General features: G+C 34.7%; 3 protein-coding genes across 3 annotated transcripts; 1 reads left to right on the top strand and 2 right to left on the bottom strand.

The window, feature by feature from the left end:
- Positions 1 to 2,462: 2,462 nt before the first annotated feature.
- LOC106303216 lies at positions 2,463 to 3,889 on the bottom strand. Its single transcript, XM_013739547.1, has 2 exons — positions 2,614 to 3,889; positions 2,463 to 2,497 (listed from the first exon to the last, which is right to left on the bottom strand). Exons 1-2 carry the CDS (start codon positions 3,887 to 3,889, stop codon positions 2,463 to 2,465), a joined length of 1,311 nt encoding a protein of 436 aa, XP_013595001.1.
- Positions 3,890 to 10,113: 6,224 nt separating this feature from the next.
- Positions 10,114 to 11,073, top strand: LOC106303817 (ethylene-responsive transcription factor TINY). Its single transcript, XM_013740146.1, has one exon. It carries the CDS (start codon positions 10,332 to 10,334, stop codon positions 11,007 to 11,009), a length of 678 nt encoding a protein of 225 aa, XP_013595600.1. The 5' UTR covers positions 10,114 to 10,331; the 3' UTR covers positions 11,010 to 11,073.
- Positions 11,074 to 12,997: 1,924 nt separating this feature from the next.
- Positions 12,998 to 15,816, bottom strand: LOC106303217. The gene is made up of 7 exons (XM_013739548.1): positions 15,520 to 15,816; positions 15,264 to 15,462; positions 14,791 to 15,164; positions 14,577 to 14,657; positions 13,798 to 14,009; positions 13,236 to 13,720; positions 12,998 to 13,185 (listed from the first exon to the last, which is right to left on the bottom strand). The coding sequence occupies exons 1-7, from the start codon at positions 15,814 to 15,816 to the stop codon at positions 12,998 to 13,000; spliced, it is 1,836 nt and encodes a 611-aa protein (XP_013595002.1).
- Between the last annotated feature and the right edge of the window lie 6,107 nt (positions 15,817 to 21,923).

The following is a 21,923-nucleotide window of genomic DNA, read 5'->3' on the forward strand; positions in this document are numbered from 1 at the left end:
GCAGCATCCCAGTGTGGGAGAAGTGGCTTCTGCATGAATTGGGCTAGTATATGAACCGAGTACGCAAGATCAGGCCGAGTGTTAGTGAGATAAATTAAGCGACCTACAAGGCGTCGGTATTGTTGCGCGTTTGCCAAAGGACCCTCAGCCTTGGCGAGCTTATGATTAAGCTCCATTGGTACCGGAGATGGCTTAGATGCAAGGAGACCAGTCTCGGCGATAATATCAAGAGCATACTTGCGCTGTGACAAGTAAAAACCAGAGTTGCTGCGAGCAACTTCCAGACCAAGAAAGTATTTTAACTTGCCAAGATCCTTCATTCGAAAGCATTTGTGGAGGTAGTCTTTGAAGTCTTGAAGAGCCTGTGTATCATTGCAAGCGATGATGAAGTCATCAACATAAACCAATATGTGAATACAGATAGACCCACGGACTTTAGAGAATAAGGACTGATCCGCGTAGTCATGTGAGAACCCAAACCGTAGAAGGGCGTTTGTGAGCTTGGCATACCAGCAGCGAGGGGCTTGACGAAGCCCATACAGAGACTTCTTAAGACGACAGACTTTGTTCGGATCCGCGCTTTTATATCCTTGAGGAAGCTTCATATATATTTCTTCATCAAGATCCCCATGCAAGAAAGCATTGCTAACATCCATCTGATGCACAAGCCAATTTTTTACTGCTGCCACTTTTAGAATAAATCGAACTGTAGTTAATTTCGCTACCGGAGCAAAAGTTTCATTGAAGTCATCACCCTCTATCTGATTATTTCCAAGGACGACCAGTCGAGCTTTGTGGAGAAGATGATTCCCATCAGCATCATATTTGTCGGAGAAAAGCCACATATTACCAAGAGCTTTGCGGCCAGGAGGGAGGTCTGTGGCGTCCCATGTATCAGTGTCCTCAAACGCATTGACTTCTTTGGAAATAGCATCACACCAGACTTTTTGTTGTGCTGCTTCTTTATACGACCGAGGAACCGCACTCGTAACAATGGCGGCCATAAAGGCACGATGACCATCTGAAAAGACATGGTCAGATAAATAGCTAGAAATAGGATACGGAGTGATACCTAAGGATGTTCGCAGAAGACACTGATCAGTCGTGGGAAGAGAAAGAGAGGGTTTATTATCAACGTGTGCTGAGTGTGTGACATAATTCTTTAGAAGAACAAAAGGTGTCTTCACTCGCTGACCACGACCAAGAATCTCAGGTATCCCTGGAGAAGAAGGTTCCGGAGGAGAACTGATGCGAGGTTCCTGAGGTGTCGGAGAAGGAGGTGCTGTGTTATCGGGTATAGTTATCGCAGTAGGTGCTGATGGCAGTTCCGGTGGAGAGCTCATAACGGGCTCAGACTGAGTACTAGGAATATAAATTGCAGAAGTAGGTTCTGTGAGAGGAGGAGTTGTTGCAGTCGTGGGAAAAGAAGTGCTCCCCCTTGATGCAGTAGCAGGAAGTAACCAATCATCAATAGCCGGATCATGAGAGTTTGTTGGTGGCGTCACATACTCCTCTGTTCCAACACCAGGAAATTTAGATTCTGAGAATGCTACATCGCGACTAGAGAAGAATTCCCGAGAGTCAAGATCATACAGACACCAGGCTTTCTTGCCAAAAGGGTAACCTACGAAAATGCATCGTCTGCTGCGATCAGCAAACTTATCTCTGTCTCTAGACTTGCGGTGAGCGTAACATAGACAGCCAAAGACGCAAAGTTGATCAAGATCAGGTTTCTTGCCAAACAGGAGCTCATAAGGAGTGCGACCGTCAAGGACTTGAGATGGTGTGTAATTAATCAGATGTGAGGCAGTGAGGATGCTTTCTCCCCAGAAAGTAGATGGAAGTCGGGCTTGAAATAGACATGCTCTTGCAACGTTTAACAAGTGACGATGCTTGCGCTCGACCCTACCATTTTGTTGAGGTGTATCAACGCAGGAGGTCTGATGCTCAACACCAATTTTACGGAAGAAGGATGACAGCACCATGAATTCAGATCCATTGTCGGTTCTGATCTTTTTAAAAGATTTCCCAAAATGTTTCTCACAAATAGCAAAGAATTCTTGTAGTAAGGTTGCGACTTCTGATTTTTCAAGCATAAGATATGTCCAGACAGCTCTAGAGTACTCATCAACTATGGTAAGAAAATATTTTACGCCAGATGAGGAAGGTGTACGATAAGGACCCCAGACATCACAATGAATCAAAGAAAAAATATCGGAAGCTTTATTAGAACTGTCATGAAAAACACTGTGGGTTTGCTTAGCCCGAAAACAAATCTCACAAGATGCTGTTTGGTGTGAATCAAAAGACAACTTGTCTAAAATAGGTAAAAACGATAACACTTTATAGGAAGGGTGTCCCAGCCGTCGGTGCCACAATTCTGATGTAGAGGAGTTCTTGTATGCAGACTTATGAACACTAGCAGCCACAACACCCGTGAAATAAAAACCCCCTCTCGTTCTTCACCCGTTCCAATCAGGGTCTTCGTAAAACGGTCCTGCAAGACACACAAAGTATCAGTAAAAATAGCTATGCAACCGGTTTGTTTTAGTAAGCAAGACACTGAGATTAAGGTGCAGGTGAAATCCGGGACATATAGAACATCTTTCAAACTGTAATCACGGCTGAGCACAAGTGTGCCCTTCTTGAGAGCTTGTGAAAAACGACCATCTGGGAACTTGACCGAAGAGGGTAGGACGTCTGAGACATCACTTAAAAGTGATAGATTCCCTGTCATATGATGAGAAGCACCAGTGTCGATTATGATATCAGAAAATTTTGTTTTACCAGCCAATCTTTCAGATGATATGTTCGAACGAGAGGACTGCAACAGCTGAATGATCTGAGCGATCTGATCGTTGTTGATGGTTGATGATGTTGCATTATTGGTTGTTGCTCGAGTTGTATTGGAACGACCCCCACGACCTCGATTGTTAGAAAAGCGTCCTCCACGACCTCGCTGAGTATATGATCCTCCACCTGAGTTGTTCCTTGGTTGCTCATTCCACCACTCCGGGAAACCATGTAACAGAAACCATTCTGATTTCTCATGACCGGTACGAGAGCAATGAGTACATACTCTGTTAGGATCACGACTGCGAACCACTGCAGCCTGGAGAGGATCTGGTTTTGATGAAGATGATGAAGTTAAATCCGTTTGAGCAGAGAATCCAATGGCCTCTGTTTTTGTCTCTGCAGGTCGGGAGTTGTTGTGCTGTTCTTCTCTGATCACGCGAGAATAAACTTTGTTGATATCTGGTAACGGATCCTCGTCTATTATTTGTGAGCGTATGTTGCGGAAACGTGATTCATCAAGGCCAAACAGAAATTTGTGTACTCGGATTTCGTCTCTTTCTTTTTCTATATCTGTCGCTGCTTCACAAGTACACGCTCGCGTTGTCGTTAAATTATCAAGTTCCTCCCAGAGTTTAGTCAAGCGACCATAGTATTCGATAACACTCTGTCCAGTCTGTTGACATGTGTTGATAGAATCTCGGACTTGATGTATACGTACGCCGTTTTTGACAGAGAAGCGGCGTTGTAGGTTTTCCCATAATTTGTGAGCCTCAGGGACAAACATCACGGTTGATCTTATCTTTGGATCGATGGAGGTTCGAATCCATCCTACCAGCATGGAATTTGTTGCCAACCAGCGAGTAAGGTCTGGTTCCGTCGTCGGTTTTGCGATGGTACCATTGATAAAGCCTAGCTTTTGTTTTGCTTGGATTGAATTTGATAATTCCGTAGCCCACTCAGTATAGTTATCTCCTTTAAGTAAAACAGAGGTGATAAGAGCCCCCGGATTATCCGAAGGATGAAGATAGTATGGAGAGGTTCTGGCAGCCTCTATGATGGCGCCTTGAGATGCCAATGCTGGATTATCGACCATGTTTCTTTCGAAACAGGTTTTAGTAGAAAAAAAAATTTAAGAATTAGAGCAGGTCAAGATCTTCCGCTCTGATACCATGTAATGGTTTGTAAAGTATGAATAGAAGTCTCATTGATCTCTGAGCAAGAGACTCGGAATTTATACATGTAAGTCCTAACATGATAAGGACAAATAAAGATAACTTAGAAACATCATTATCATGAAATATAGAATTATCCTAATCTAAGTAGGAGTTATCTCATTAATTACCAAAAAAAAAAAAAAAAAACATAAACGAAACTGCTCACTGATTAATATGGTCGACAATGAATTAGTCCTTTTATGTTCTGCCCCCGAAGTTTTAAACCCATTATCATATAGTAAGTGACTATTGCATGCTTATAAATGATGAACTTAGATAACAGGGAGGAAAAGTTTCATCTTCTCACATGATTTTCCAATGAGACTTCTATCAAAAATATCATCCACGATATGTTTTCTCACATGATTTTCCAATGAGACTTCTATCAAAAATATCATCCACGATATGTTTTCTCACATGATTTTCCAATGAGACTTCTATCAAAAATATCATCCACGATATGTTGAGCAATTCTTCATTTAATCTCATGCTTTAAAATTATTGCTGGTGGTTTAGCTAAATCTCCTCTTATACGTCCGTCTTCTTTTTCTTGTGTGGAGGTTTAAACTCTTGTTTTAACTACATGAATAAAAGTTTTAACATAAAAAATGACATGGATTAAAAAAGCAATTTCTTTATTTCAAATGAAAAATCGTTTTATGTTCGTTTGTTTGTGTATTTTCAGATGTCATCTGAGTGTAAGTTTAAGTTAATAATATAATAAAATACAATAGAAAGTCAAGAGCCAAACTTATTTTGGTAAAGCATAATAGATTTCTTATAGGTGAAAATATTAAAACCTTTTCTCAAAAAGATATTATTAAAACCATAATTTGAAACCGATGGAATAATAATGCATAAGATTCGACAACAATAACTAAGTAGGCTCCAAAAACATGACATTAAATAAAGCTGGACACACATTAACGATACTGAAACTAGTTACTGCGAACAATTCTTTGGATCACAATTATCCCTTGTTCTTCCGTTTATAATACCAACGACAGACAATAACATCGGTCGGTGAGTTCCTGTAGAATAATGTCGACAAATTGCAATAATTGAGTTCTACTGTTGCATGCATATACATAAACATTATTTTGAGTATGAATGGGACCAAAACGACAACGATACGCGCGTTTCGTTGACTCCTTACATCTCCTATGTAAGAAAAGCAAAAACTTATGGGCATGCCCTACATTTCCAGATGTCTCTCTTGGACCATTTGTTTGCCAATTAAATCATACAACTTGGCTCTTTTTCCAATGACTCCATCGATAAGCTTTTTTCTCCCGTCGACACAAAAAATTCCTTTTCTCTTTTCTTTGTTCTTTTTTCTTAACATTTTTCCCGTATATTATGTTCTCATAATCATAGATTTTCAAAATATTACTATTATCTGTATAAACGAGAAACTCTAACCGCATGCAGTCTAATTGCCTCTGCGAAAAAAAGTTTTATGTTATTTTAAGGTTTAGAACTCAACACAATGTAACAATTGGAAAAGAGACATGCATATAAGCTCATGACTTTAAATAACAAGAAAACAATACAATAACATCTTAGCAGTGAGGTACACAATTTTTATGTTGCATGTTTAAACAAAAAAAACTTTTAGGCGAAAACAGTATAATGCTACATTTGATTCGACACGTTTGAGTCGATAGTCAAATTTGTTTAGATTTTAGAAAGATCGGTTCTCAGAATCTGAATGTAGAAAGCGTTGCATGATGTATATATCTAGGAACTTCGGCAAACGCGCTAGTTTATCCAAGTGTGTGATTTGTCTTATCCAAATGCTAAAAATTCAGCCACACCAATTCTTGTATAATTCCCTAGTCACTAATTAATGAGAGTTAGGATTTGGAATGATTCATTCTAAAATTTGGGTAAATACATTGATCTTGTAGTTTTTTTTTTAGTTTATTCTATTTCAGTGCCTAGAGCATGTAACATGATAACATGACTCTCATTAACTGTTGAATGTAAATAGTTTAGTTTATTATGGGTAAGAGAAATTTACTTTTCTTTTGCTTGGGGTTGATTTTTTGAACTTGCTCTTTCTCCTTGAGAATCATAATATTAGGGATCATAAGTCGATACGTTGCATGTGTTATCCTAAGACTATGGCCACTAATTGAAGGTGAAACACATTGAGAAATTATAATGTTGTTTTTAGGAACTTCATAATTTGTTTTGAACACGTTGCTCAATAGTAATCTCTAGTTATAAAGAGAGTTAGGAGATTATGATTTTGTTTGGTAGTTAATTCAAGCACAATAATAGCAGCTTGAAAATCATGTTTAGTTAAACTCTCTTTGTCCATAGAATAAAACCATATATAGCATCCTTAAATAGCTAAATATCATTTTCCGTCCAATTTAGTAAGTGGAGAACACTTAATAAAATTCCTAGAATATGAACATTTATATCCCGGGTTCTAGACGTTTTCAGTCACACCACCTATCTTTATGACCTTATTGTATACGTTGAGTAGCTTCAGAGTATTAGCATTGGTGAGTAAGTCTTAATAAATATTTTATCAATAAATTAAATAGAATAACCACACAAGCGTGATCGAGCGGCACAATGGATTCAAAAAGCGTTAAGCACTTTGAATTAGAAATCTACCATTTTAGATATCCGTATGTGTGGTAACTACTTCTCATTTCGAATAACTGGATTTGCTTGGCGCCGGCTGACAGGCCTCCAAGTAATTTTGGTCCGCCAGATTATAAAAAAATAAATAAGAAAATAAAAAATAAAATAAAAGTATGAGATCATATTAAAGATAATAACATTTGTAAAAGACTTTCAATAATTGATAATAATTTAATGACTAATTCTTTAAGTCAAAATATAGTTTTTTTTTTGTAAGGATCAAAATATATTGTTAATTTTTAATGAATCGTTCATCAATATTTATGCTCTTTGACAACTATTTTTTCTTGTGATCGATCCCCGAATATTTTCGCTAAGAAATATAAGATTCGATTATCAAGTTTGCTTTCCAAAGACATATAGGCTCCAAATGTTTAGTGCGGTCCGGACGGGACAAAGTATGAAACGTCATTTGGTTACCATTCAAACAAACTTTAGTATTGTGGTTTTAATTAAAATAAAAAAAAATACAAACGAACATAGCTTTTTGATAAACGGCACCCAAAAATAAGAAGAAGGATAGGTGTGGTTACATCACTGCTGTTTACTTATTTTATTTTTATTTTTATTTCATGTAAAATGTGTAGTATACTTTTTATATGTTTATTTGTTTTATTATACTATCCTATTTCTAAAGGAAAACAGTATAATTTTACAAATACATAAATGGTAATGTATATATTTTCTATTAGTTACATATACTTTCTACGATTAATGTCTTATAAAATTTATTACATACTTATTATAATATGATTGACTTATAAAATGAACCTAACTTATGATAATTTTTTGTTATTCTTTTTACGTGCCTCACATTATAATATGTATCTTATTTTAAGGGCAATAATCTTTATAATATACTGCATTCTTTCTTTAAAGATAGATATTTTATTGTTTTCACATATATTAAAAACACATTAAATCACTATCATAAATATATTATTTCTACAATTTTTAATTTTCAAGATAATTAGTGAGTAATAACATATTAAATTTCATATTTGATATATATAATATTTTTAAACTAATATATATGTATACATATATAAAATAATATTAGTTTTAATGATTTTTCAGTTTATAAAATATAAATATATTATGTATCCCGCAGTTACACTATTCATTACACATGTTACCATTCACATTTTGTTTTAAACCATTTATTTAGACGAAACGCACTTGTCCCGCAGTATGCGTTTTTCTAACACAAACCACACTTAAATCGCACCGCACTAATCAATCTGCTTGTCCCACTCCGCTCAACCCGATGTTAGCCATAATATGAAACCATCAACGACTAGACACTTTTATTATGTTTTGACCATCCACCAAATGATTAGCGCGCGGCTTACAACTTTCAGAACTTTAATTTAATTGCCATAGCAAATTTAAAAATGCATGTATGCATATTGAACGTACGGTTAAACGCACAACGTCGTTCCGTGCTGCCACTTGATTTAGTATAATTATTGTTCGTATTCAAATTTGTAACTAACTTCTTCTTTCTTCACTGGAATTTGTCTTTAACCTGAATGTTAGACTATTTCCAAAGCATACAAAAACTTATGTAGAATACAATATAAATATATAGAGATAAATTAAACAAAAAAATTGTACAAAAAAATCGAATATATAAGCTGTCATATTTGGAATCATTCTCAAAGTTAATCCTGCCACGACCCAAGAACAAATTTAGAGACTTGAGTTCACATGTGTGACAAAAGGTTTATCATGAACTATTAAATTGTGGCTTCTAACCGTTCTTTTGGTACACCAATTATAATTTATAATTAGCTTTACATGGATGTTAATGCTACACACCAGAATCAAATTGTCCAACCCATTAAAAACAATAATCAGAGGTGGTCAACCAGTTGACTACAAATATATAAATATTGTTTACAGTTTTTTGGTGTTAGATCATTACAATGGAATACATGTTTAAGTATTTAAGACATTAACTAATTCTAAAATTTTGAACAAAAGTTTAATGCTGTAATTTCTCTCTTTAGCTATATTGGTCGGTCGGCCAAATTGAGCAAAAGACTGCACAATTTTACGATCTCGAATCTAATTAAGCTTTAAACTTTAAATTTATCTGAATCCTCTTAATTGTATATTTGGGGTACCTCATATGCATATATACAAACATATATATGATTGACGAAAAATATTTATGTTTTTATATGTAGATAATGTTTCTGTAGTGACAAACATGATGATGCTGAGATCACGACCAGAGATAATTGAACAGTGAATTTGAGATGAAAACTTAAAATAACTAGAAACAGTTGATATACCATTTTCAACACGAAGGGGGAAATTAATAAAAGTCTAATAAATAGTCGCGATCGTGTTTATATATAATTAAAGATTTATTCAGTCGGCATTCGGCACTACACTACACAAGTTAATTTGTCTCATTATATCAATAATTTATCTCATTATATCGATGTTGTCTTAAATTCTAAAGGGAACTTTTATTCATTTTTATATTAAGATTTAATCTAAAGGAAACAATAATTTGCTTTGAGAAATCAGAAAGAGATCATTAGTTGCATATTAGATCCTATTCTCGTACGTAATTGCATTTGTTCTGAAATTGTTTTCTTTAATTTCAAAACTAAAACTTTTTTTTTTAAAGAAACATTAGGGCAGGGTAATAGAATAGCATTATAGTATTACTAAAACAGCAGAACCACTTTAACTAAGTAGGATTTCTTAACGAATAATCACAGAGTGGTGAAAATAGTTTTAATAGATTAATTATGTTATCCATGTATATACCGGTTATCTAATCTGTACATTGAGTCTGTTTAGATTGGTTTAGTGGTTAAGGCTTCTGGTTAGCCTGATCGAGTCATGTATATAAACCAGTCCCATTGTACATTTCATTAATTAATGTGAATGAATATATTTACTAATAAATGATGTATTATTTTATAACTATATGTTAAAACTTAACATATAGATCATGATAAATGGAGTTCTAATTTTCATAGTTTTATATTTAACAATTTAATTATGATATTCTTACTATTCATAATATTCATCACATGAGAAAATCGTTTTCCAATGTTTTAAATGATAATTTCAGATGAGAAAACTCTCTTCATCTTTAGAACATACATCGTTGTTTTGCTCAAAAGTTTCCACAATAAAACACATCTCTTACTCTCAGTAGTAAAGAAAAACAAATCGGAAGAAAGAAACAAGTAAAAAATATTATTCTCTTAAAGTATTCATTTTTTTGGGTAAAGGCAAATAGGATTATGCTGTTGTCATGATTAATAAAAATACGTACGGGTCTTTTAAGGGCATCTAAATCAAATTTAGCCCCGTGGGTCCTTTCTTATTTTACTTGCCTAGTGAAATATTGTCGCATATCTTCCTATTCACCCCTACCACAACCCCAAAGCAATTGTTGCATATAAATAAGAGAGTTGATTGAGGAATGAAGACAAATACCCATCAAGCTATGTCTCTCACTTTCCTTCATTAACTCATTTCCAAAAATAATATATTTTGTAAAATTCTCAAACTTTTTTTCTTTAACTTCATTCCTTTTCACTACCAAAAACCTCCAAATCCAAAAAAGACAGTGGTTAATGTGCCATTGGTGTTTTTGGTATATAGCTCTTGTTAAAAGTAAGATCACCAATGACGGCATTAGAGAGTACGTTCAAGAACTCGGTGACTAACTCAGTGAGTCAAGAAAACAAGAAAGAGAAGACTAATCTTGTTAGAGATTCCGGTAAGCATCCGGTTTATCGAGGTGTCCGAAAGAGGAACTGGGGAAAATGGGTGTCCGAGATAAGAGAGCCGAGGAAGAAATCTCGTATCTGGCTAGGAACGTTTCCTTCACCAGAGATGGCGGCGCGTGCACACGACGTAGCCGCTCTGAGCATCAAAGGAGCCTCCACGATACTCAACTTCCCTGACCTCGCCGGTTCTTTCCCACGGCCAAGCTCTCTCAGCCCTCGAGACATCCAAGCCGCAGCTCTCAAAGCTGCACACATGGAGATCATCATGACCACCACCTCACAGTCTTCTACTTCTTCTTCATCTTTTACGTTTTCGTCCTCACAGTCTACCTCTTCGCTGGAGTCTCCTGTGTCTTCTTCAGGGACAGGCTCTGAGGAGCTAGGGGAGATTGTTGAGCTGCCGAGTTTAGGATCGAGCTATGATGGCACGACTCAGCTAAGTAACGAGTTCATTTTCTCTGACCCGGCAGACTTTTGGGTTTATCCACCTCAACAGTTGTTAGAAGGTGATTATGAGATGTTTCCTGGCTCATTTTCACAGGATTGGGATCTTTCAGGACTGTTTAATTATTAAGTTATAATCGTATAAAAACCTGCTTGTAATGATGTGTTCATTAACTACGTTTTAGCGAACCCTATATTTTGTGGTGGGGTGAGTTTAGGGTTAATTGTCTTTGATCCTCTTTTCTCAACTTGCGTGTTTGTGTGTGTGTGTGTGAGATAAAGAGAGAGAGAGAGAGGGCGCGTGTTTCATATATGAATACTTGTACATAATTTTCGTTTTTTAAGTCACTGTGGAAATTTTGTAAAATAAATAATATTGGACTAATAGCCAATAGAAGACATTGACCATTCTATTCGAGTGCATGTGTTGATTCGAGATGGTCATTATTCCTTTTCTCTAATGCAAATTATTTAAACATTTCTTCTCATTAAGCATAAACTAATCCTGACCAATCGTTATTTGCTTACATTCTTTTCAACTATCAGTATAATTATATGATGGTGTTTTGTATATATCTGGCGATAAATATTAAGATAATTATAAGCATTTAAAGAAATACTTTGTGTTGTTTATTAGAATAGCAAATGCCGAGTATTTATACAAGAGAATAAGCCTATAACGATAAGAACTAGAATTAAACCATGATTATCTAAATATAGTTAAGATTTATCCTAATATTCCCCTTCAAGTTGGAATTGTGAGATTTCGAACCGCCAACTTGGACATAAGATTCTCAAATTAAGGACGAGGTAAGGCCTTAGTAAGAACATCCGCCAACTGATTATTGGAAGTAACATGCTCAGTAGTGATCATCTTGGCCTTGACAGCGTCACATACATGATGACAATCCCTCTCAATGTGTTTAGTACGCTCATGAAACACTGGATTGGCAGCAATGTGTAAGGCACACTTGTTATCACAAAATAGTTTCATCGGAGTAGAATGATCAAAACCAAACGACCCTAGCAAACCTGTTAACCACTTTAACTCCTTGAGAGCTTCCGACATAGCTTGATATTCAGCTTCTGCTGATGAAAGAGATACAATATCTTTCTTCTTTGTTCTCCATGACACCGAAGATTCACCAATAAACGTGATACATGCACTCAAAGAACGTCGCGTATGAGGACACGCAGACAAGTCCGAGTCGCAGTAAATACTCACATGAAGATCATCATTAGAGTTCAAGAAGATACCCTGACCAGGTGTGCCCTTGAGATATCTGACAGCTCGGAGAGCCGCCTCCCAATGAGGTAGAAGCGGTTTCTGTATAAATTGCGAGAGAATATGAACAGTATAACCAAGGTCCGGGCGCGTGTTAGTAAGATATATCAGACGGCCTACAAGTCGCCGGTACTGTTGTGTATTTTCCAGAGCTCCCTGAGCCCGTCCAAGTTGATGATTGAGCTCAATAGGAACATGAGACGGTTTAGCTCCGAGCAGACCAGTCTCAGCTATGATGTCAAGCGCGTATTTGCGTTGTGAGATATAGAAACCAGAAGCATTACGCGCCACCTCTAAGCCAAGAAAGTACTTTAGCTTGCCAAGATCTTTCATGCGGAAACACTTTTGAAGATAGTCCTTAAACTCTTGAAGAGCAGTGGCATCATTAGAAGCGATGACAAAGTCATCTACATAGACAAGAAAATGTATACAAGTAGAACCACAGACTTTGGAGAACAGGGACTGATCGGCATATTCGTTGGAGAAACCAAAACCATGCAACGCCTTTTCGAGTTTAGAATACCAACACCGCGGGGCCTGGCATAAGCCATATAGAGATTTCTTCAACCTACAGACTTTGTTAGGATCCGAACAAAGTAAACCTAGCAGTAGCCTCATATATATTTCTTCGTCAAGGTCACCATGTAAGAACGCGTTGCTGACGTCCATTTGGTGAACAATCCAGTTCTTCATTGCAGCAAGCTTTAGAATAATACAAACCGTAGTTAATTTAGCCACTGGTGCGAACGTGTCCTAGAAGTCTTCTCCCTATGTCTGATTATTACCAAGAACAACTAAGCGAGCCTTCTTGCGTTCAACTTCACCTAGTGCATTTAGATCCACATGTTGCATAGAGGCTTCTTGCCCAGTGGGAGATTAGTGACATCCCAAGTATCAGTCACTTCAAAAGCATCCACCTCTTTAAACATGGCCTCGTTCCACTCTTTGTGTTTAACAGCTTCTTTAAAACTCTTCGGAACGTCATCATTGATGATAACAGCCATGATAGCTTTATGTGTATCTGAAAAACATGATCAGACACATAACTTGAGATGAGATATGGAGTCATACCTGAGACCGTTAGTGAAGACCCTTGATCCGAAGGTGGTAGAACGTGAGGGGGGGTCGAAGAAGCAGAGTGAGTAACATAATCTTTCAATAGAACAGAAGGTGTCCTATGTCGCTGACCACGACCAAGAATTTCTGGAATACCAGGAGATCCAGAGGGTTCAATATCCGAGTTCACAAGAGATACATGAGACGGTGAGGATGGAACAACCTCATTCGAAGGAGATGATGGCTCTGCTGTAGGCACAGTCGTCGTCGTTGGAGACAATGTCGCCGTTGGTTGTGTAGTAGAAGATTGATCCAGAGGAGGTGACTGATCAGTAAAAGCAGCAGGCTCCTCAACCGGAATAGTTGTGGTGCTCCCCCTTAAGTCGACAGGTGGTAGCAACCAATCATCAATACTAAGATCATACGTATTAAGCGGTGGAGAGACATATTCTTCAGAGTCAACACCAGGGAATTTTTGTTCAGAGAAGACACCGTCTCTACTGTCAAAGAACTCGTGATAGTAAGATCATACAAACGCCATGCCTTCTTTCCATAAGGATATCCAACAAATATGCACTTGCGACTACGATCACCAAACTTATCCTTATCCCTAGCCTTACGATGAGAGTAGCATAGACACCCGAAGACACGTAGCTTATCAAAGTCTGGTTTCTTGCCAAATAAGACTTCGTAAGGTGTTTTCGCTTTCAAGACTTGAGAAGGTGTGCGATTGATAAGGTGAGATGCAGTAAGGATGCTCTCTCCCCAGAATGAGACCGGTAGACGTGCCTGGAAAAGACATGCTCTGGCCACATTTAAAATATGACGATGTTTTCTTTCAACCCGTCCGTTCTGTTGAGGAGTATCAACACATGAAGTCTGATGTTCAATACCAAGTTGTCTGAAGAATGACTTGAGGACAAGGAATTCTGATCTATTATTTGAGCGATTTTTTTTAACTTGCCTCTCAAACTGACGTTCGGCCAAGGCAATAAACTCGCGAAGCAACTGAGCAACCTCTGATTTTTCTAACATCAAGTAGGTCCAGACTGCTCTGGAAAAATCATCGACAATAGTAAGAAAATATCTCGCACCAGACGACGAAGTAGTACGATAGGGTCCCCAAACATCGCAATGTACTACAGAAAGAGGCGCATAAGCTTTATTAAAACTATCATTAAAAAATTGTTGTGTTTGCTTAGCACGAAAAAAATTTTCACAAGACGCAGCTTGTTCTGAATCAAAAACCATTCTATCTAAAACCGGTAAAGCCGATAAAACCCTATAAGATGGGTGTCCTAGCCGTCGATGCCATAGTTCTGATGTTGAAGAATTCTTTAACTCAGTTCGATGTACTCGTGCTGCTGTGACCCCGGTAAAGTAATAGACCCCCTCACGTTCTTCACCCGTTCCAATCAGGGTCTTCGTAAAATGGTCCTGCAAGACATGTAAAGTATCAGTAAAGATAGCAATACATCCAGTTTGCTTTAGTAATCGCGACACAGATGAGTGTGCAATTAAAATCAGGAACATATAAAATATCAGTCAATAAGTAATGTTCGTTGAGCACTAGCGTGCCCTTTTTGCTTGCTTGCGAGCCACGGCCATTTGGAAACTTGGCCGAGGAAGGCAAAATATCAACCACATCCTTAAGTAATGAGATATCTCCGGTCATATGATGAGAGACTCCAGTGTCAATAATGACATCTTTGAGTGTTGGTTTACCAGATAGTTTCTCCGTTGATATGGTTGACTTTGAGTTTTGAAGTAGTTGTAGAAGCTGAGTTATCTGACCGATTGGATCACTTAGTTGATTTGCTGAATTGGTTGAAGTTGTATTGTTTGAAACTGCTCTAGCTGAATTGGAGCGCCCACGGCCACGGTTGCCGTTGTTTGAATACCTTCCTCCTCGACCATGCTGAGACGAACCAGAGGAAGAACCCCCTGAAAAGGAGGTATTTTTTTGTTCATACCACCAGTCATGGAACCCGTGAAGAAGAAAACATTCAGATTTGTCTTGTCCTTTCCGAGAACAATGCGTACAGGTTATGTTAGGATCACGGAAGCGATTTGTCACGGCTGTAGATTGAAGAGAGTCAACCGGAGGTGTATCGGTGTGGGCATGAAAACCAATTGCCTCTGTTTTCACATCCTTAGACCGTGCAGAGTTATTATGTTGCTCTTCTCGGATTACTCTGGAGTAGACATTGTTTAAATCTGGTAGAGGATCCTCATCAATGATCTGTGATCGGATGTTTCAAAAACGCGATTGGTCGAGGCCAAAAAGGAATTTGTGAACGCGTATTTCTTCTCTTTCTTTCTCTATTTCCGATGCCGCTTCACACGAACACAACCGAGGAATTTTGAGATTGTCTAGTTCTTCCCAGAGTTTCGCGAGGCGGCCAAAGTATTCGATCACTGTATGACCATCCTGTTGGCATGTATTGATTTCGTCATGAAGTAGATGAATACGAACTCCGTTCTTAACGGAAAAACAGCGTTGAAGATTATCCCATAATTTATGAGCTTCTGGAACAAACGTCACAGTAGAACGAATCTTCGGATCTATGGATGTTCTAATCCAACAGACTATCATTGAGTTTGTAGCTTGCCATCGAGAGAGATCCGGTTCTGTAGAAGGTTTCGGAATTGTTCCTTTAATGAAACCTAATTTTTGCTTTGCATTCGACTCTTATTGTATTAATCAATATTGTGACTTTTACTCATTGCATCCCTTTTGCGACCCAATACAAAAGAATCTCTTTTTCTATCGTTCAAGCACTAAGAGTAATATTGTACTACAAGTAGCTTGTTTAATTAGAATATATAAATGTGTAAGCAAAACTGTAATGAATGGTTCAAAATTAATACCCATTTATTTTTAGTCACAATATTACGTCTCTTTTCTTTTTGTTGTTGAATGAAAGACTATAAACTTTAATGATTAACTGTAATTAGAATATTTCGCTATCCACTAATTTATTGAGTAGACATAGGTTGAAAGAAGAATCTATTGGAATGACTTCTGTATAATCAAAATTAATTAACGTAATTAAGGAATGTAACACATCCATGGCTCCATGAACTAAACCTTGTAATCTTTTGGAAGTTTAACAACGTAGTGGTATCCCTAGAAGGCTAGAACTAAAATTTGGTTATATATACCACAACATAATCACATGTAACCTTAATGGTTTATGGCAATGTTGTTTTTGTGTCACAGTATTTTGAATTGTTGGACAAAAAATACTTATCGATATAGCTAATTAATTTTTGTGAATGTTAGTAGATTTGGAACTTAGGTATCTAATCATTTTCTCTTAGCTAGCATTCATACTCACAGAGAACCAAAAACAGTGCAAACAATACACCAAAAAACAATGAGACTATAATAAAAATGAATAAGTTCGAATATCTTTGAATAAAATTAAGTATAACCTTTAAAAAAGCAGAGTGAGCTTTTTTAGCCAAGCTGTTGTTAATTTAAAACTTACTTTTTTTTCTTGCTTGCCATTTCAAGGATGCTCTCGATAATTGTATTTGTGAAAGATAGTGGATAGTGGAGTCTGATATAGTAAGGAAAGTGTATACTATGTACAAAACCTTAATTTTATATATGTTTTTTCCCGATAAAACAATATACAGTTTTCAGCTTTACTAAAGAAGTTGTAAGAAAGCTGACATCTTTTTGATTGTTGGGAAATTTTGTAATCTTTGATTAAGAGAATAACTACCTTAGAATAATGCAACCTTCAAATCCGTTCATTTGTATTGTTGCTTTTAGTTTTTTAAGAAAAAAATTATATATGTTCTAGAAAAGATTAACATCATCTCCATCTCATATGATTTCTCCTAAAATATTATATAATTTATTTCAATCATCAAAATTATTTAAACCTAAGAGTATCGGAATAATTGGAGGTTCTTAGAATGAGGTTCTTAGCGGAATATAAGAAACCGTCTCTTAACTTTTAACTAAAAAAACTAAGAACCGGTTCTTAAATAATGCTCTTAGAATCTCCAATGACTCAAATTCAAAATCTGCAATATTTTTAGTAGCCTTGCAAGCTTTGCTGTCATATATGATGATTAGAAAACCTTATAACTTCTGAGTAGAGACTGAGTAGAGACGGACTAAAAACAAACCTCAGATATCAATGTCTATTTTGATTATTGGCATTGAAGTAAATACTTAAGGTATTTATACTATTGTATTGTTATAACTCCAAAATAGATGAATCATTATCCTCTTCTATGTGGCAATTAGGTATATAGGAAACAACAATAGTTATTTGGGAACATAAAAAAAATGAATAGCATTTACCAACAGAATGCATGGACGCTTTAATTTACCATCGGAAGGAAGAGGGAGTACAAGTGAAAAACTGTGAACCCTTTTTCTTAGGGAGTATTTGATATGTGTGTCATAAAGCCAAGCTGAAAAAAAGAATAATCGATGAGTCATGGATTTTAGGGATGACTGAAAATTTAACGGTCCACTCTATCTCCAGGGAGGAGATAGATTTCAAGAATATATAATGAGAAGTAGAAATGGTCAATAACTGTTGAAAAACAAATTTGTTCGATGCTCGTTATCAAGAAACAATTCATGCATCTTTGTTTTACAACTATTTTTATATATCTATTATTGCAGAGTTGACAAGAAACTAAACATTATTTCATTTATTATAAGACTTTTTCAATTTGTTAAAAGCCATTTTATAAGAATATTAAAATTCGGAATGACATTGCAAGTTTGCAACGGTGGTTGAATGATATGATGGCACAGTACCATCATTTTAAAATAATATAAAAGAACAGACATTTCGACCACCGCAGCGCAATGTTTATGATAATTTCAAGATGAATCTGTGAAGAAACAAATACTGTATATCAATATCAGGCTTTCATCGTGACAACAAGCGGTAGAAGAAAAAAGAGAGGTGCAACGAAATAAAAATAAAATCTGTGATATATTGAGAATAAAATATCTTTGATGACTTCTCTTCATTCATTATATCTCTCTTCAATTTTTATGCATGTTATATATAATACATTATATTATTTTAGATGATTTAACAATTAATACAGCACTAACGGTTTTCTTATAAGCCTTTTAACATGATCTATACAGGGTTCAAAAGTCAAAAAGCCAAAAAATTTGTCTTTTGACAAAATTAACTAAATAAAGTAATATACATACAATAAGTGGGCCATTAAGCTCAATTAAGCTCAACAACGGTAAGAACATGATTAACCTGGAGTTCTTAAAATTAGGTTCTTAGCAGAAGTTAAGAAACTATTTTTTAATTTTTAATTAAAAAAACTAAGAACCGGTTCTTAAATAAGGATTTTAAGAACCGGTTCTTAGCTTTTTCAGTTAAAAGTTAAGAAACCGTTTTTTAACTTTTGTTAAGAACCCTAGTCTAAGAACGCCGGGTTAATCATGGTCTAAGCACAAAAGTAAAAAGTAAATGCGAACGCTGGTGTTCTGATGTTTCGTCATGTGTACGTACGTCGACACCATTATTTATACTTGTACACACATGAACAAAACCAAACCAAACAAAACAAAAAAAAATATTCAAGTCACTCGTTTATGGTGGCACAAATAGTGAACCACTGGCGACAGTATCACAGTACAGACATTGAACATCTCTAGTGATATTCTATTTTTCCTAACTTCAGATATAGAATAAAAATCACCTCAATAATATCTTGCATCAAATATAGAGAAATAAACAGTAATATGCCAAATATAGAGTAATATTGTTCATTTACTCTATTTTTAGAATGATTTTTTTCCTTGCAAAATGATTCCTCAGTTTTATATTATTTTATTATTCACCAAAATAAAATTATATAGTATACATTTACACACTTAAATAATATGTTTAGTACATTGTTTGTTTATAATTATGTATTGTAATAAAATTTAATTTTTAAATAATAATTTAGTTGTATAAATAGTGTAATTGTTATAGTATATTAAATAAAAATGGAAGGATAAATTTTAATATTATGAAAGTTAAGAATTTTGTAATAAATTAATAAATAAATAAGAAAATATTATATTTGGAATATTTTTTAGAGCAAAAAATACAAGCGACCATTAGAGCAAAACTTTCATCTGTTTTTAGATTATATTTTTAGAGTAAAAATATAAATTACAATTGGAGATGGTCTTGAAAAGAAACATAAAAGAGAAACGTACGGTACAGTTGATTTTTTTTACCTTTAACAGATTGATATATTAAATATTTTAATTATTTGACAACAAGATAATAATTGTCACTTCAACTAGATGACATAAATAAAATAAGTCAATTGGGCCTACGCAAAATGACAGGCCTCGAACTTAAATATTTTCATAAAATTATAGCATGATAATATATATTAACTTACTAAGCGATTTTTCCGTGCATAAATATTTTCGAAGTAAAATTAATTGATTGCTATTTACTTTAATTTTAAATTAATTTATAATTTATATGCATCATTTATATTTATAATATTATATTACTTTAATATTACATATGATTTTATATATGTTATATTTAATCAGTTTTATTGTTTTATAGTCAATTTAGTTATCATTTGGGTAATTTGGGTTACATCTCTGAATTCAACTATAATATTTTTATTGTAAATATATTAAAATTTTCATTAATTTCTTATTTGCATTTAGGAGGCTGTTGTCTTAAATATGTAAATATATTTTATGAAGATTATGTATAACTTCAGATATATTGTGCTTAGAATAAAAAAAAAACTAAAGTGTCTGATTCCAAATTACATAAATTAATATAACGATAATATTCTGAAGTCTCATGCATATATATAAATTTTAGAAAATAACTAAATTGTAACAGTTGGTTAATATTTTATTTTCATTTTAATATGTTTTGAGTTGTCCTATGATTTATATTTATAAAATAAATTACTATTCTTATAAAATTATATATTCTTATTGTATTTAAATCAATGATTTTATATATAAGTTAGATTAGTCAAATCACTCATGTTGTGAGTATATTGAGTTACATATATTATTTCAAATTCAAATGAAATATAATTATTTTTTATTACAACTTAGTCAAATCAAATAAATTTTATTTATCCTTTAAATGTGCATGTATTTTTATAATATTTATCAAATTATATGTTGATGTTTTTAAAAATATATTATAAAATAAAGTGATGTTCAATAGGAAGTTACATACATAAATAGGTAATACATTTTTGGAAGCTCATGAAAGCATATCAATATTTTTACAATAATTAAAATATTTTATAAATTAAAAATAACTTTATGCCTTTGATTTATTGAATGAAAACTAAAATTTATTTTAAATAATATTAAAAATGAGAATTCAGATTTGCTTTGGTATTTTAATTACTAGAGGCATTGCCCCCGCGCAAGCGCGGGGTTGTGGACATAGTTCTTGTTTCATCTCAATATTTGTTAGGGTTATTGTAGATGTGAATTTTGTGTTTTGGGTTGATCATTGTTTTTCAAGTTTTTTATTGTTATAGGGTTAGAGTTGTGATGATGAACTGTGTATGCACTGTTCTCTACTCATGAAGGACTAAACTGTGTTAGTAATGTGATTGATATAGTTCGTGGTGGTGCTTGATGTGTCACTGAGATTTATTGTTTGTTTATCTTTTTAATTTGTTATCTGTACTGTTGAGATTACATAAATTATATTAAAGTTGTTGAGAGTACCTTTTGTTTATGGATATTTTTTCTCCAGTTTAGTTGTGTAAGTTGTGTGTATTAAGTAATAATTTTTTTATTCTTATTATGTTGGTTATATGTTTTTTTTATTTTTAAATTTGTTGCTTTTACCGGACATTTTAGAAAAATACATGAAGACTTGTATAAATAACTATAAAATGAGTGATATTTAGTATTTGGACCTTAAAACGAATATATGTATTTCTCATAAGAAAACAATAACATTGGTCTGTTGACATTGAGCATGTAATCTATTTTCATAAGACAAGAGGAGTGAGCAGGTGGAGATGTTGTTGCCGTCTTTGTATCTGTTGGGATTGTCTCTTGTATCTGCTGGTGTGGCTGTGTTTGTTTCTCTTTTATTTGATGGATAATATGTAAACAAAAATCAAAACTTATTCTGCTTTTTTGTTTAGGTAATTTCACTGATTTTTGTTGTCGTCTTTGTCTTTTTCGTAAGCATCTGCGAAAGTAAGTTTGTTGTTAAATAGTTGGCCATATAGTTTGTATTTGTTTAGCTGGCTCAATGTATGTGTCGTTGAGTTTTAGTTGAGTTGATTGGTTTGGTATATGTGTTTTGAAGTTTATTCGTAAGATTAAACAAAAAGAGAGGTGATCATTAATGATTCGTCTTTTTTGGGATTCTAGTTTTTGGTGTTTTGATTGTTTGGGTTATTGTGGTTTCTTTTAAGCTGTAAAATAAAGATTTGTGTAAAAATACATTGATAAGTAAGAGAGATAAATAGACGACCACAAATCTTGGGTATGAAATATTTTTGATTATTGATGTTAGCACAATATAGACAGTAATATAAAGAAAATTATGTGTTGATTGTTTCTTATGAATCAACGAGGAGACGGATAACGACTCGAGTTGTTTCTTTGGTGAGGTCAGAACCCTGGACAGAACGATTTTTTCCACCACATCTGCGAGTCTAAATATCAGTTATGATATCCAAACG

This window comes from Brassica oleracea, chromosome C7 (assembly GCF_000695525.1).
Source record: "Brassica oleracea var. oleracea cultivar TO1000 chromosome C7, BOL, whole genome shotgun sequence".
Classification (NCBI taxonomy): domain Eukaryota; kingdom Viridiplantae; phylum Streptophyta; class Magnoliopsida; order Brassicales; family Brassicaceae; genus Brassica; species Brassica oleracea.